This window comes from Triticum urartu, chromosome 7A (assembly GCF_056163025.1).
Source record: "Triticum urartu cultivar PI428250 chromosome 7A, HENAU_Tu73, whole genome shotgun sequence".
NCBI lineage: Eukaryota > Viridiplantae > Streptophyta > Magnoliopsida > Poales > Poaceae > Triticum > Triticum urartu.
This window is the reverse complement of record NC_141879.1, coordinates 753,518,214-753,532,829: the sequence shown is the minus strand read 5'-3', so window position 1 is coordinate 753,532,829 and position 14,616 is coordinate 753,518,214. Positions and strand designations below refer to the sequence as shown.

Sequence of the window (14,616 nt, the reverse complement as noted above, 5' to 3'; positions counted from 1 at the left end):
ATATTTTGTTGGTGTTATCTTCCAAAATAATAGTAAATGCAGTCCTCAGATAGAAGTAAAAGTAGCATGTCTGCAAATAGAGTTGTACATGCAAACTTACTACAAGTGATGTAGATGATTGCTTGGAATCATAAAGATCTCAAATAAACATACAAAAACAGATTCTTAACACAAATTAATATTGACTCATCAAATATATATATACTCAACTTGTGATGCCATGCAACCTATAAACAACAGTTTACAGTTCTATGATCATTTCCGTCCTGCAGTTCTAAATATTATGCGAACATACATTGCTTTATACAAGAGAAAGAAGTATGTGTACTTTAGAAAGCAAAATGTTGAAGAAACATATAAAAAAGATGTTGCATGGCTATTGTTTAGGTCACTTCTTTATAGGTTATGATCTCTGAAAATCCACAAATTATACGGTTGGTTCACAATTGCTATTCAGGTCACTTTTTTATAGGTTAATACTTGCTTCATCCATTTATGAATGTGCAGGAAGGACTGTAGAACAGAGAAGGGGTTCATTGTAGAACAGAGAAGGGGTTCATCCACTAGTAGAAAACAGGGCTTTCGTTCGGCCAGAAAAGAGCATTAATCCCGGTTGCGTTACGAACCGGGACTAATGTGAGCATTAGTCCCAGTTCGAGCGGCGAGGGCACCGTACAGGCATTACTCCCGGTTCAAATGGGACCTTTAGTCCCAGTTGGTGCCATGAATCGGTACTAAAGGGTGCGATGCCCATTAGTACCGGTTCATGGCACGAACCGGTACTAAAGGTTAGCCTTTAGTACCGGTTCGTGCCACGAACCGGTACTAATGGTGTTGAGACCTTTTGTACCGGTTCGTGCCACGAACCGGTACTAATGGTGCAATTTTCAAATCCTACCCCCCCCCCCCCCCGGTGTATCGCCTTTTCAGTTTGGTAAAAAGCAAAAGGAAATGATAAAAACTTCAAAAGTTAAAATCCTTCGAGATGTAGTTATGTTACCACATCTACTAGTTAGGAAAATTTAAAAATTTAAATTTGGACATGTTTTGCAAAAAGTGCAGGGAAAATGTAAAACGGCTATAACTTTTGCATACGATGTTAGAAAAAAACATATAATATATCAAAATGTTCAGCACGAAAATATGACCTGTTTGCAAATTGTTAGAATCCTCAAGTTCTAAAAGGAAAAAAAGTTATGCTCAAATTTCGTTTTTTTGAATTTTTGTTAAATCTGGTCAAACTATGGTCAAACTACTTATTCAAGAAGTATTAGTGTTACTAAATAATTATTCAAGAATATTAGTGTTACTAAATAATTATTTCAGTTTTTTTGAATTTTGGTCAAATCTGGTCAAACTGTGGTCAAACAATGGTCAAACTACTTATTCAAGAAATATTAGTGTTACTAAATAATTATTCAAGAATATTAGTGTTACTAAATAATTAATTCAATTTTTTGAATTTTGGTCAAACCTGGTCAAACTGTGATCAAACTATGGTCAAACTGTGGTCAAACTACTTATTCAAGAAATATTAGTGTTACTAAATAATTATTGTTTTTAAGAACAATAGTTTCAAACTCAAACAGTGAAATGTGTGACTTCATGCTCAAGCTGAATTCCTGAGGGTTAATAGGATTGACATCTTATTATTGTTAGGAAAACAACAAGTGCAGAGACTTGGAAACGAGGGAGAATAGAACTCGGAAGTTAAGCGTGCTCAGGCTGGAGTAGTGAGAGGATGGGTGACCGTCCGGGAAGTTAGATGATTTGGAATGATGAGGGGTGATTAGATATTAGAGGTTAAATTGAGCAGTGATGAGGGGTGATTAGAGATTAGAGGTTAAAAAATTCAGAAATTTGAAAATAAAAAAATCAAAAAAATTCAAAAAAAAAATCATAAAATTTCCTTTAGTACCAGTTGGTGTTACCAACCGGAACTAAAGGTGGACCTCCAGGCAGCAGCCACGTGGAGGACCTTTAGTCCCGGTTCGTATAAGAACCGGGACTAAAGGCCCTTTTTCTACTAGTGATCATGTTGTTTGGGTTGGTTTGCGCTAGCTCCAGCGATGGTGTTGTCGTCCTCAGCCACAAATGTTGAAGGTATCCCCCTCCCTTCTTCCCTTTGCTCTTGTCATGTGTTCATTTTGCTTGCTTTCCACAAGATACTATCCCAGCTTGTTGGCAAACAAGCTCATTTCATTTGCTTTTCTCATATGTGAGTTAAGTATGTTTATACCATATAAAGTGAGCTAACCAAAGATCGTTCCCTTATCTGGTAGAGAGACTCGGCTGCGTTGTTGTAGCAGAAAACAAGATATTAAAATGATAACCATTAGTGCCATTTTTATTACCTTCTCCAAGCAAAATCTTGGTAGCAAATTAACTAGACTGTTTGCTTCTAGTCATGGAAACTAAATAAATTTTATGGTTCTCAATTTTCTTAGTAGAGGGGTTGTCCTTTCCCACATAATGACATACCTCGATAGATTTTTAGAATGCTCTGGGAGCTGGAATGCGTTGTTACATTCAGACCTCTAACACGGTCACTCCATTGAGTTGTGATAAATTTATTTCACCAAGTTGTTGTTCCAATCTTCAGTTTGTGAAATTCGTTGCCTGATATTTATGAAAATTAGAACTCATGAACCATGGTTAGTACTATGTATATTATATTCTGTGGACCTGGAACTTTCTTAGGCAGGGCTATGATGTTACTAACATCTTATAATGTACTTATGCTAAGAAACTTTCAGGACATCTTATAATGCTCTGGGAGCTAGCTTTGCACGTACGTGTGTGTGCTGCTGCTATCTGGTGAATTGATCTAGTGATCAAAAGCCAACAAATGATGTAATGTTCTATACCAAATTACTAATAGTGGCTTGCAACCAACAATTCTTATAATCCCTTGAGCACCGGAGTCCCTCCATTGTGCCCATGGCCGCAATGACCATCGCCCTGCTAGGCTCGAATTCGAGCAGAGCAGCACCCCCACCCCCTCTCATTCCTCCACCAGTAGACCTCCCAGATCCTAGCACATCCCCCACCCCTTCTATTGTCACCGGAGCACCCGTGGCTATGCCCCCGAAGTTCTGTCGCTGCCCGTGTCCGCGGCCACCTCGAGCTGCCGCTGCTCTGCCCTTCCTCGGTGACCGTGTCCAGGCTAGGCGGGCGCAACCACTACTAGGGAAAACCCCAACAGTAGTGCGTTGTTTCCGGCTAGCAGTAGCGCAGGGCCCCACACTATTGCTAGGGCTCTACAGCAAATATTTAATAGTGGTGCAGTTTGACCTACGCTACTAAAATGGTACCTAGCGGTAGCACTGGCGGAACCAGTGCTACTCCTAAACATAGTAGTAGCGCCTGTCATACCAACGCTACAGCTAATTATTTTTTCTTATGCGTGTTTGCACTGTGTTTGTAAATTTTTTATACTGTAGTTTTATCACATTATTTTATGATCATCATTAGTTATTATATCAGTGGGTGAACGAGACATGGATTAGATTCAAGTGGAGGCAACATGGCGCAGATCTAAAGTACTACTAATCAAAGTGACTTTGTTTGGATTGGTAGTACTTTATATTTGTACCGTGCCGCCTCCACTTGAATCTCATGCACGTTTCTTTCATCGACAGATATAATAGCTCATCATGCTCACAATGATATAACAACTAAGCATCATCATCATCATAATAACTCATCATCATTATCATGATAACACAAGGCATACCCATCATTATCATAGTCATCTAGCAACTTCAACTCGTTATCATAGTCATAAACAACCCTAGTTAATTATTTTTAGCACATGATCATGAGTATTTGCTAGGAACTGCTACGTTCTCTAAGGTAAAAAATACCATATAACCAAATAGCCCCTAACTCTCCATTATGAAGAATGAAGATTACCTTGTCTTCAATTCATGCGCTTCGCTCAATGTTGCTTCCAAGTAGCTCCCTATGATTATTCATAAAAAAAATCCATTCTTTGATTGTGAGATCTTCATTGGTTTTAGAAATCTTGTATGAACAGCGGTGAACCTAGGCGGACCTGGCCTATAAGGTAATAACATCAAGGCGACCTTTCAGAAACATCAGATGCGGCAAACAATCCTTCGGGATTTTTTGTTAAAGAACGTAATAATAACGTCGTAGTTAGCAATGTACATTAGCTTTAGAAGAATGTATGCTAAAGATGCATTGATGTCGTAATATTACAAAATCTTACCATGCCACCTCCATGGATGTTGATGTAGTTCAACACATGCACTAGTGGACGTATTGACCATTTCGGACTAAAGGGGTTCTGCAATTTTCAAACTCTACCCCCCCCATCGCCATTTCAGTTTTAAAAAACAAAAGAAAATGATAAATACTTCAAAATTTAAAATCCTTTAAGTTGTAGTTATGTTACTACATCTACTAGTTAGGAAATTTAAAAAACATAAATTTTGACATGTTTTGCAAAGAAGTGTTATGAAAAATTAAAACGGCTATAATTTTTGCATACGATGTCGAAAAAAACGTATAATATATCAAAATGTTCAGCACAAAAAGTCGGTTCCGAATTCGAAGGCCATAGGCCGCCTTGCATATTTTTAGAATCCTCAAGTTCTGAAAGGAAAAAAGTTATCCTCAAATTTTAGTTTTTTTGAATTTTTGGTCAAACTCTGGTTAAACTGTTGTCAAACTATAGTCAAACTACTTATTCAAGAAATATTAGTGTTATTAAATAATTATAGATTTTATAATAATAGTTTCAAACTCAGACGGTGAAACGTGTGACTTCATGCTCAAGTTCAACTCCTAAGGGTTAATAGGATTGACAGCTTACTATTGTCAGGAAACTAGGGGGAATATGACTTGAAAGTTAAGCGTGCTTAGGCTTATAGCGAGGATGATTAGTAGTTGCCCAAAATTAGCAGCAGCAAAATTGAATGGATCTAACACATATGTCAGAGGTCCTAATGGTACTAAAATTGTTTCTTATGTATATTGTGTGTGATTTCATGTGGCATTACTACTGTTTCATTGTCAATGTCAATAAGAACTTTGAGATCCAGACATTCAAAAAAATTAGATCCTTCTCAAGTTTTTCTGTTCCCATAACAAACTAATAAGGAACTGAAGTAGCATGAATAGTGAATAAGTTTTATTGTTGCAAGCAGAGAGGAGCATCTATGGCATGTATACTTGATCATGCCTCGTTACTGTTTATCAAATGTTTTATTCTCTCTCAAGAAATTTGTTCATGGAGATTGAAATCATTACAAATCCATGTCCTCCACCTCCAACTTCCATATAGTACAACACATAGCAGAGTGCCCGCAATGAAGCTTGATAAAAACTGTAAACTCATCATAAACAATTCAGCGGAGATAACTGTGCATCCTGAGTTCTGATACAAACCTAATATAGAGGACTATTATTTTTAGATAATCAAAGTACTGGAGCTAAAGAAAACTAAGCAAAACGATACAAACAAAATCAGGTGAAAAGCCATCATGTCTCCTTTGGGGGAAAGGCAAAAAAAAACTGCGGTGAACAACATCAGCTTGGACAGGTGAATGTGTGATGACGGCAGAGTTTACGGGATGGCACTTCGTCTTGTCAGCTTGAGTTATAGGATCTTCATTTTGTTGTCACTTTGAACGAATAATAAGTTGACACCGCACATGGAAAAAGAAAACCAAATCTAGAAAAATGGACCTTATTTTTTTATGTGAAAAAGGGAGTTTATAGGCATACCTATGTTGCACGCTCCTAGTAGCCCTTGTAGCAGCAGAAAAAGGTTGTGATCTACATGTATAGCATCCTAGTAAATAACATACCAGAACTTGACAAATTTGTACATTCAGTAGGCAGAACCCCGCTGCACTTTGCCAAAAGAAATATGTAAATAATTCAGAGGATCTTGGAGATAAATTGAAGCAAATACAAATAAACAAATTATGTAGACATGTTTAAGAACAGGCGGCCCACGATACAATGAGTTTGGTTAACAAACAGCATAATAGATCGCTAGTTTGCTGCATCATGAAGAAAGAGCAGCGTATATCTCTACCCTGTAACTATTTTGGCTTCCACCAAAGTATATGCGTGTCCTTCCGGCGTCTGCGATCTGAACCTTCTTCCACCAAAGGTTTCGTGGATGGAAATCAAGTCGTGAGGGAGAGGAAGAATGAGGAATCTGCGCAGAGAAGTGTAGAAGATGAGGAATTAGATGGAGAATAATCATTAGCGTGTTAGGGAAAGAAAGCTATAGCATGAGAGATGAGAGATTAGATGGATATCAAGTGTTACCGTGCTAGAGAAGGAAAGCTACAGAAATTCTACAAAGTTTAGCATGGGAGATGAGCGATTAATGGATATTATTGTTACCGTGTTAAAGAAGAAAGTAGCATCGTACGTGCCATCTCTTATTTATCGGATGCTCAAACAAACTCGGTCCGAATGCCAATCGTTTTCCTCCTGTCCCTGGCGGCTGGAACCCTAGCCGCCGCCAGGAGAGCCAAATCTTCCAGCGCCGTCCTCCGGCGGCTCCCCTCCACCGGCAACCTCGGTCGTCAGTGGTGAGGGGGGTCGCCGGATTCACGCGTGTGGATCGTTTTTACTCCCTCCTATTCTAGATTTTTAGGCTGTTCATCGTCTTTGCTTCGGCGCTACGATGATAGCACTGAATAAAGATTCTTTGGATCCTTCCTTACAAAGGCCATCGGTCCTATGGTTGGGGATGGATTTGGAAACCAGTCTGTTCAAGCAAGGATGGCGTGGCGGGGCGGCGGCGACATCCTCGTGGTGGATATGTGTCCTCGGGCTCCGCCGTTGCGACGGCGTTTGCTCCAGCGTCGGTGTGAAGCTTGGGAGGTAGTCCAGGAGCGGATGCAGATTGTGGTCTGCATCGATGACGTCTGGAAGACGGAACATGTGCTGGGTTCGTGGTTCGTGGATGGCAGGTATGGTTTCCTTCTGCGACATCTTAGTCATGGTGGAGTGTCAGATCTGGAGTTCGATGGCATTGTCCGGGGTGTTGCCCCGGTCTGATTCGTTCAATGGTAAGGGCTTCACTTTTGGTGAGCCACCTTGGAGGTCCGCAAAGCTGCATATCAGCGATGGAGCCGCGTCGAGCTCGGGTGAGGAGGTGATACATCATTCTTTTCTTCGGTGGCTGCTGTCGTGGTGCCGGAGGCAGGTGATGGGCGTTGGTGTCAAGCTCAGAGATGTTCTGCTATCTTTTCAGTTTTTTCATGTCGGTCCTTACGTGACATGTACTTCAATCCTTTTGATATGAATGAGACACGTATTACCATGCAAAAAAAGGAACTCGTGCGATTTTTTTTACGTTCCATCTCCTGTTTATTGTATTCTAACTAAAGGAGAAGGAAATTATGTGATGATATTTGTTTTAGAATGTCAGATCTCTTTTTTTTGTAACGGTGATTCAAGTCTAATGTTTCAGGAAAGCTATATCGGGCGATATCTTTTTTACGTGACATGTCCGGTTTATTGTATCATGATTAAAGTGGAAGTATATTCTGTGATAATATTTCTTGTTTTAGGAGGTGAGATCTCTTTTTTCTTAAGGGTTATTCAATTCTTATTTTTTAGGAAAGCAAGTATCCTGTGATATCTTTTTTTATTGCGGCATGCATCTCCTGATTATTGTACCGTGATTAGGAGAAGGAAAGTCTGTGTTTTTTAGGCGTGAGATCTCTTTCTTTTTTTAATGCTGATTGAAGTCTAATTTTTTAGGCATGATTCAAGGAGATAGGCAGTATTGTGTCATATCTTTTTTTTTGAAATTCAACCATGACTTCATTCAATCATAAAAGGCAGGGATTTCTGCCAAAAGAATTTGCAAAATACAATCTGGGGGATCATTCACCCAGAGCTTACTAAGATTATTTGCTACTCCCTCCTTTGCTAGTTCGTGCGCGGCTCCATTCGTAGTCCTTCGGACCAAAGACACCTTCCATTTCCTTAACGCCAGCATGGTTTTCACCTCCTTTATCATTCGTCCCAACGAGGAGAGGTCGGCATCTGCACTTTGCAGCGTGCGTACCACTTCTTGGTAGTCCATCTCAATGTGCAGCTTGGCGAAGTTTAAGTCCCCCGCAAGTTGCACTGCCCTCTTGCAGGCCTGAAGCTCCACCAATGCTGGGTCACCACCCATAGGATAGTATTGGTACGCTCCCGCAATGAAAGTTCCGTCTGCGTTCCTGAACCCCCCCCCCCCGCTCCCCCCTTTCCTCCTCCCTTGGCAGTTGCACCATCTACATTCGCCTTGATCCAACCATCAGCTGGAATGCTCCATTTTTGGATCGGGGTTACTCGAGGCATCTTGCTCCCTCTGCCATTGACCTGCTGTCACTCCTCCATAAGCCTCATGACCATCGCAGCCATGTCACCCGCCTCCTCAATTCTTGTCCCTTCTCGCGCATTGTTCCATGCCATCCACAGCGCATATAGTCCCTGCACCATTATAGCTCGAGCATCATCCGAAGCATCAGCAAACCAAGTCATGAGCCACTGAGATAGCGCACTCTGAGAGCAAACTGACTCCGGCTGGATTGCCGCCGGTGCTCCCAATTCCGAGTGCAAAAATTTCCAGAATTTTGCATAGTGGGGACACCGCCAAAACCTGTGTAAGTTCGTCTCCTCCCTTCCACACACTGCACAAAAACACCCTAGGTTTGATCTTGCACCTATGCAACTCCGAGCCCACCGCCAATCCATTACGGATCAGGCGCCAAGTGTGGATTTTCACTCTCCCCGGCGCCACCATATCCCACAGGTTCATCCAAGCTTTGGGGTTCACGACCGATGACGGCGACCCCGGGCTCCCGGTCTTTGCCTTTTTCTGCGTCATGCCAAGATGGTAGGCTGATCTAACTGTGAACACACCATCTTTTGTATAATTCCATGCTAGGTAATCCTCCACCATCGCCCCCCACTGTTATCTGCATGATATCGCATGCTTCCACTGGGGGGGGGGACATATTCTGCACCTTCTCCCGATCCCAGCTCGAGCTAGTTTCATCTAGAAGATCTCCAACTCTAGTTATGCCCGGGACAAACACTTGGCCCAGTGGCTTCAGGATGCCCTTACGCGGAATCCAGTTGTCATGATGTATACGGACTCAGGATCTATCTCCAATATGCCAAATGAGCCCGTCCCGGAGTAGTTCACGACTGTGAATGATGCTCCTGAACGTGAATGACCCCCCATCGGGACAAGTGGCATTGAGTATCGAGCTGTCTGGGTAGTACCTCGCCTTGAGCACTCTTGCACACAATGAGTTTGGGACCTGCAGTAGCCGCCAAGCTTGCTTAGCAAGCAACACTTGGTTGAAAACTTCCGGGTCCCTGAATCCAAGTCCCCCTTCGTGCTTCCTCGTGCACATTTTATCCCATGCAATCCAGTGTACTCTTTTCTCACCATTTGCCTCACCCCACCAGAAGTTTGAAGAGATAGAAGACAGATTCCCGCACATTTTTTTGGTGAGCTGAAAGCTGCTCACGGTGAAGATAGGAGTAGATTGTAACCCCGATTTGATTAATACCTCCCTGGCCATCTTGGATAGGCCCTGGCCCTTCCACCCTGAAACTTTCCCCTTAGCACTCTCTTTGACATATTTCAAAGTTCCATCCTTGGATTTCCCCACCATCGTTGGTAGGCCCAAATATCTCTCGCGGAGAGCCTCCGATGAAATGCCCATAGTTTGTTTCGAAGCCTCCTTTTCCTCCTCAGCACACCCATTCCCAAAAAATATAGCCGATTTCTCCAGGTTTACTTTTTGTCCGGAGGCCAATTCATAATCCTGCAAGATAGCACGGAGGCAAAGAAAGTTGTCGTGAGACCCTTCCAGGAAGACAATACTATCTTCAGCAAATAGCAAGTGAGTGACCGTGGGGCCAGTGCTCCCAAACGAGACACCCTTAATCTTCTTCTCCTCTTGGGCATGCTTCAACAAAGCTGAGAATCCCTCCACACAAAAGAGAAAAAGATATGGTGACAACGGATCCCCCTGCCAGAGGCCCCTAGACGGGAGAAATCTGTGTGAAAGGCCACCATTTAACTTCACCGAGAAACTCGCTGACCTGACACACCTCATGATCATCTCTCTCCAGTGAGCTGAGAAACCATACTTTGTCATCACCTGGTCCAAAAAAGTCCACCCCACCCTGTCATAAGCCTTCATCATATCAAGCTTAATCGCACAAAGTGGTTTCCTCCTCTTCCTTTTCCTAATTGCATGAACACACTCATAAGCCACCAACACGTTGTCCGTGATTAATCTCCCCGGGACGAACGCACTTTTGCTCCTCCGCAATCAACATAGGCAGCACCTCCTTGAGCCTGTTTGCCAAAGTTTTTGACGCGATCTTATATAGTACGTTGCACAGACTAATCTGTCTGAACTGAGTGAGCATCTCCAGCGAGGCCACCTTGGGAATCATCACAATAACTATATCGTTGAAACCTTCCGGCGTCGTCCTCCTTGCCAAGAAATCCCATATATCTGCACACACCTCCTCTTTTACCAACGACCAGTGTCGTTGGTAAAACATCGCCAGGAAACCGTCTGGTCCCGGGGCTTTTGTTGGCCCCATCTAAAATAGTGCTTTCTCAATCTTCTCATCTGCAAACGGTGTTGACAGCCTATCATTCATGTCGTCTGTCACGGTCGTCTCAATATGTTGTAGAATCTTGTCACCGTCCCGCAACCCCTCTGATGTGAATAGCAGCACATAAAAATTTGCGGCCTTCACTCGCATACCCTCATCATCAGTGCATTTGGTACCATCCTCCCTCTGTAACGCCTTGACAGTATTTTTCCTCTTTTGATGCGAAGCTCTGTTCTGAAAATACTGAGTATTCTGATCACCATATTGTAGCCAATCCACTCTTGATCTCTGTTTGTAATAAATCTCCTCCCTCTCGTACAACTCATGCAGCTGATCTTCAATGTCCATTATTTCCTGCCTATACCCTGTTTGTAGAGCCCGTTCCATCGCATCTTTCAGTTGCCATTTTAAATGCACTATCTGCTTTTTTATGGACCCAAAAACCTCCTTGCTCCAAGTTTGCATCGCCTTGGCCATCAAGGCAAGCTTCTTGTATGCCGCTCCCACTCAGGGCTGCATCTGATTGGCCACATGGGCCTCTTCCCATGCATTAGCTACCATGGTCTCGTAGTCCGCATGCCTAGCCCACGCGGCCTCGTACATGAATGACCTCTGCGCCCGCGCCGATTGGTCGACCAGCGTCGACGCAACCCACATGAATAGCGCCTGATGATGAGACTCCTCCGTTAAGATATGTTGCACCTCGGACGCCGGGAACAGCTGCATGAAAGAAGCAGAACATGTGGCCCGATCCAGTCTGACTTGAATATTCTCTGTTGCATGCCTCTTATTATCCCAAGTGAACGGGTACCCTAAGAACCCCATGTCCGCAAGCCACAGTCGGCCAAACAATCACGAAACTCGCCCATCTGTCTGATGCATCTGGGTTTGCCACCAATCTGTTCCTTTTGCACCATTGCTTCATTATAGTTCCAACACAGATCCACGACAAATTATCTTGGGTCCTCAATACCTCAATACTTCCCACGTTTTCGCCCTTTTTTCCACACATGGCTCCCCATAGATTCCAGTGAATCTATAGATTTTCCTGACCACCTCTAGTTGGGCATCTATATAATACTGACACCACGGCCTAACTATTGCATTGACATGATCTCGCCACCACAGAGCAAGCCCTCCACTCTTGCCCACACAATTCACCGCAACTCCTTGACTAAACCCTAACCTCTACTTGAGCCTCTCCATTGCTTTTGCCAATTTTTTATCTCTGGTAAGAACACCATCGCTGGGTTGTAGGACCGTATCAGGTCTCGAAGCTCGCCAACTGTCGAGTCCAACCCCAATCCTCGACAGTTCCAGGCAAATAGACTCATTGTGACCGGCAGCCCTGCCTCGCAGGGTCTGCCGATGTATCATTGCGCTCTTCAATACGATCAAACACTGACGAAGTCTTCTGCCTCGTCTCACGAACAAAAGTATCATGCCCCTCCTGCCTCTCTCTGTCACCTTTAGCAACCCAGTATTGTTTAGGCCTCCTCTTCCTCTCTCCCTTAGCCTCGTATCTAGGGCTGTCCGGGCTGCGCTGCTCTGGCCTATAGTCTGGTCTAGGTTTTCTCACATAGTAACCTTGCCTCCTTTCTCTCTCCCTACCGTGGCTCGACGATCCAGCCCCATCATACCCCCACTGCCCGTACTGTCTATAGCTGGCCCTGAGCTCTTACTATCTTTCTTGTTGCCGTTGTCTCAGTTTAGAACGCAGCTCCCTTTCTCAATTCTGATCTAAATCATCTTGAAGGTCCCTCTCTTCAAAGGAGAGCCACCCTGCTTCTGCTTGTTTGAGTTTTTCCCTTCCTCATGGACTCCCTTACCATCCCCGCCAGTGCGCGAGACAGCCGGAGTGGTGAACTCCTTCTGCAAGTTGCGTTTTGTCTGGAGATCTTTGACAGACCCTGTCTTCTTGCTATGCCTTTCTCCCTCGCTTGATCTTACACTTCCAATGCTGTTGGCACTTCCTGATGGACCACGTACCGGTCCCTCCTTATGTCCCCAAGAACGCCTAGGAGATGCCCGTAGCCACCCTCCCCATTGCTGATCCGGATCCCTGGCCGGGGCACAACCCTTCTCTCCATGAACCAGACACCCACAATCAAACCACGTTTTCTCTACATCATCTTCAGATTTCTTCAAGTAAAAACCCCTCACAAGAGGCTCCATAAAAGGCAGCTTAACCCTGAATCTCAGGTCCAAACCTTTTGCAAATCCATCTTTCTCCACATCTACCCGCACAATCTTACCCAACCAATTCCCCAGCCCTTCACCGAAGGCCTTTGATTGTTTGTTGAGTGGAAGATCATCAACCCGGACCCAAACATCGACATATTCAAACGTCATCTCAGATGGCCTCGTTGCTCCATCATAATCCTTAAGCACTAAAACATTGAAATCAAATTGCCATGGACCATTATTAAGAGCGTGTTTCTAGTCTCCTTCACTGCCGAACGTCACGGCGAAAAGATTCCTACCGATGATCTTGAACTGCGCTTCTCGATGAAGACCTCGTGCCCTAGCCATGGATTTCTCTAGCATGCTCTTGTTCATCGGTCTGGGCGTGAACGCTTTACCTATTGCCGACCACCTCGCCAGCCGCCCTTGCTCCTGATCAGATTCCTTGAAGATAAAACCTTTTGCCTCCTCCGTTAGCACTAAGCCCCCAGACGATCCGTCAAGCCTGGGGACACGGATGCGTTCCTGCTATGGGAGTCCAGTGGCGTCCTCATCGCTGGGTCGATCGCCTCCTTCTGTGCCGCCGGACACGGCGTAGAGGCCATTCTTGGGGTATTCGCCCTGGCCCCCGCCACCTTTCCAGGAGCAGCCGTCACGCCGCTCGCCATTGCATCTCCTTCCTTCTTCCTCTCTGCCATGGTTCTTTGGTCGGAGAGAGTTCCCACACCAGCTCAAAGCATGCTTGGAGACGTCGTCGCCCCCTCACGTGCCGCCAAGATCCTCACCACCACAGCTCGAGAAACCCTAACCCTAGCCGTCGAGACGATCGCCACACAATCGCCTCAATCACCTCTTCGTGTTTTTCGAACGAGGTGGGTGTCATATCTTTCTTGGGAGGGAGAAACGGTGGCTACTATTTTATACCGGACAAACAAAAATAAATAGGGTAAAATACCTATGGGAAATAAAATTTCAATACGATATCATCATGAATAAAAATTATAGGTTAATTTAAAAGGTAATTACATATTTATACTAACTTTTTGATATAAAAGGATAAAAGTATTATAGGTTTATTTTTTTGGCCGGTATTGCCACATATCAATAACAGTGAATAGTATTGAAGAGCCTAGAAAAATTAGGAGAGATTATGTTAAACATACGTGAGATGGACTCCCGCATTTTTTAGCAAGAGATGGACTCTCGCTTTGGATAATATTAATACACTAGTAGATTGCCCGTGCATTGCCACGGGCCAACAAATGAATTTGTAAACAATGCTCATTTTATTCCCCACGAACAAACACATTGCACTCAATGTTCAACCACAACACAAACACAAGTATCTTCTATGTATTTCAACAAACACCATGCACCACTCTAGTCTCTCTTCTCCATTGAACATGTCGTTCATCGCCTTCTTTGTCTATACATCAATCATCATATCATTGCCCCTTGACTCTTCATGTGGCTTCTATGCCATTGTTTTGTTGTCTCACTCTACTACATACGCCATGCGATTTTCTTTTACAGAAGGAGCGCCCGAGGGCTCTATTCATTGAACTTTCATACGCATCTTACATCAAGGATACGAAATCCATAGATTACAAAGTTTCTCAAAGCGAGCAACACTCGACATTGGATACTCCTATGAGATGAGCTAATACAGTATAGTACAACATGAGCTAATATAGTATGTGGTACAGTAATGAGCAACACCATTCAAATCTCTTTTGATGTGATTATCTTTAACATAAGAGACCTGCAAACATTGAAGTATTGTACTATCTGTAAATG

At 43.6% G+C, this 14,616-nt stretch overlaps 1 protein-coding gene and 1 pseudogene across 1 annotated transcript; both read right to left on the bottom strand.

The window, feature by feature from the left end:
• Positions 1 to 7,825: 7,825 nt before the first annotated feature.
• On the bottom strand, positions 7,826 to 8,179 carry LOC147962868 (uncharacterized). Its single transcript, XM_087534339.1, has one exon. It carries the CDS (start codon positions 8,177 to 8,179, stop codon positions 7,826 to 7,828), a length of 354 nt encoding a protein of 117 aa, XP_087390465.1.
• A 3,786-nt stretch (positions 8,180 to 11,965) lies between these two features.
• LOC147962867 (uncharacterized) lies at positions 11,966 to 13,517 on the bottom strand (annotated as a pseudogene).
• Positions 13,518 to 14,616: the final 1,099 nt, after the last annotated feature.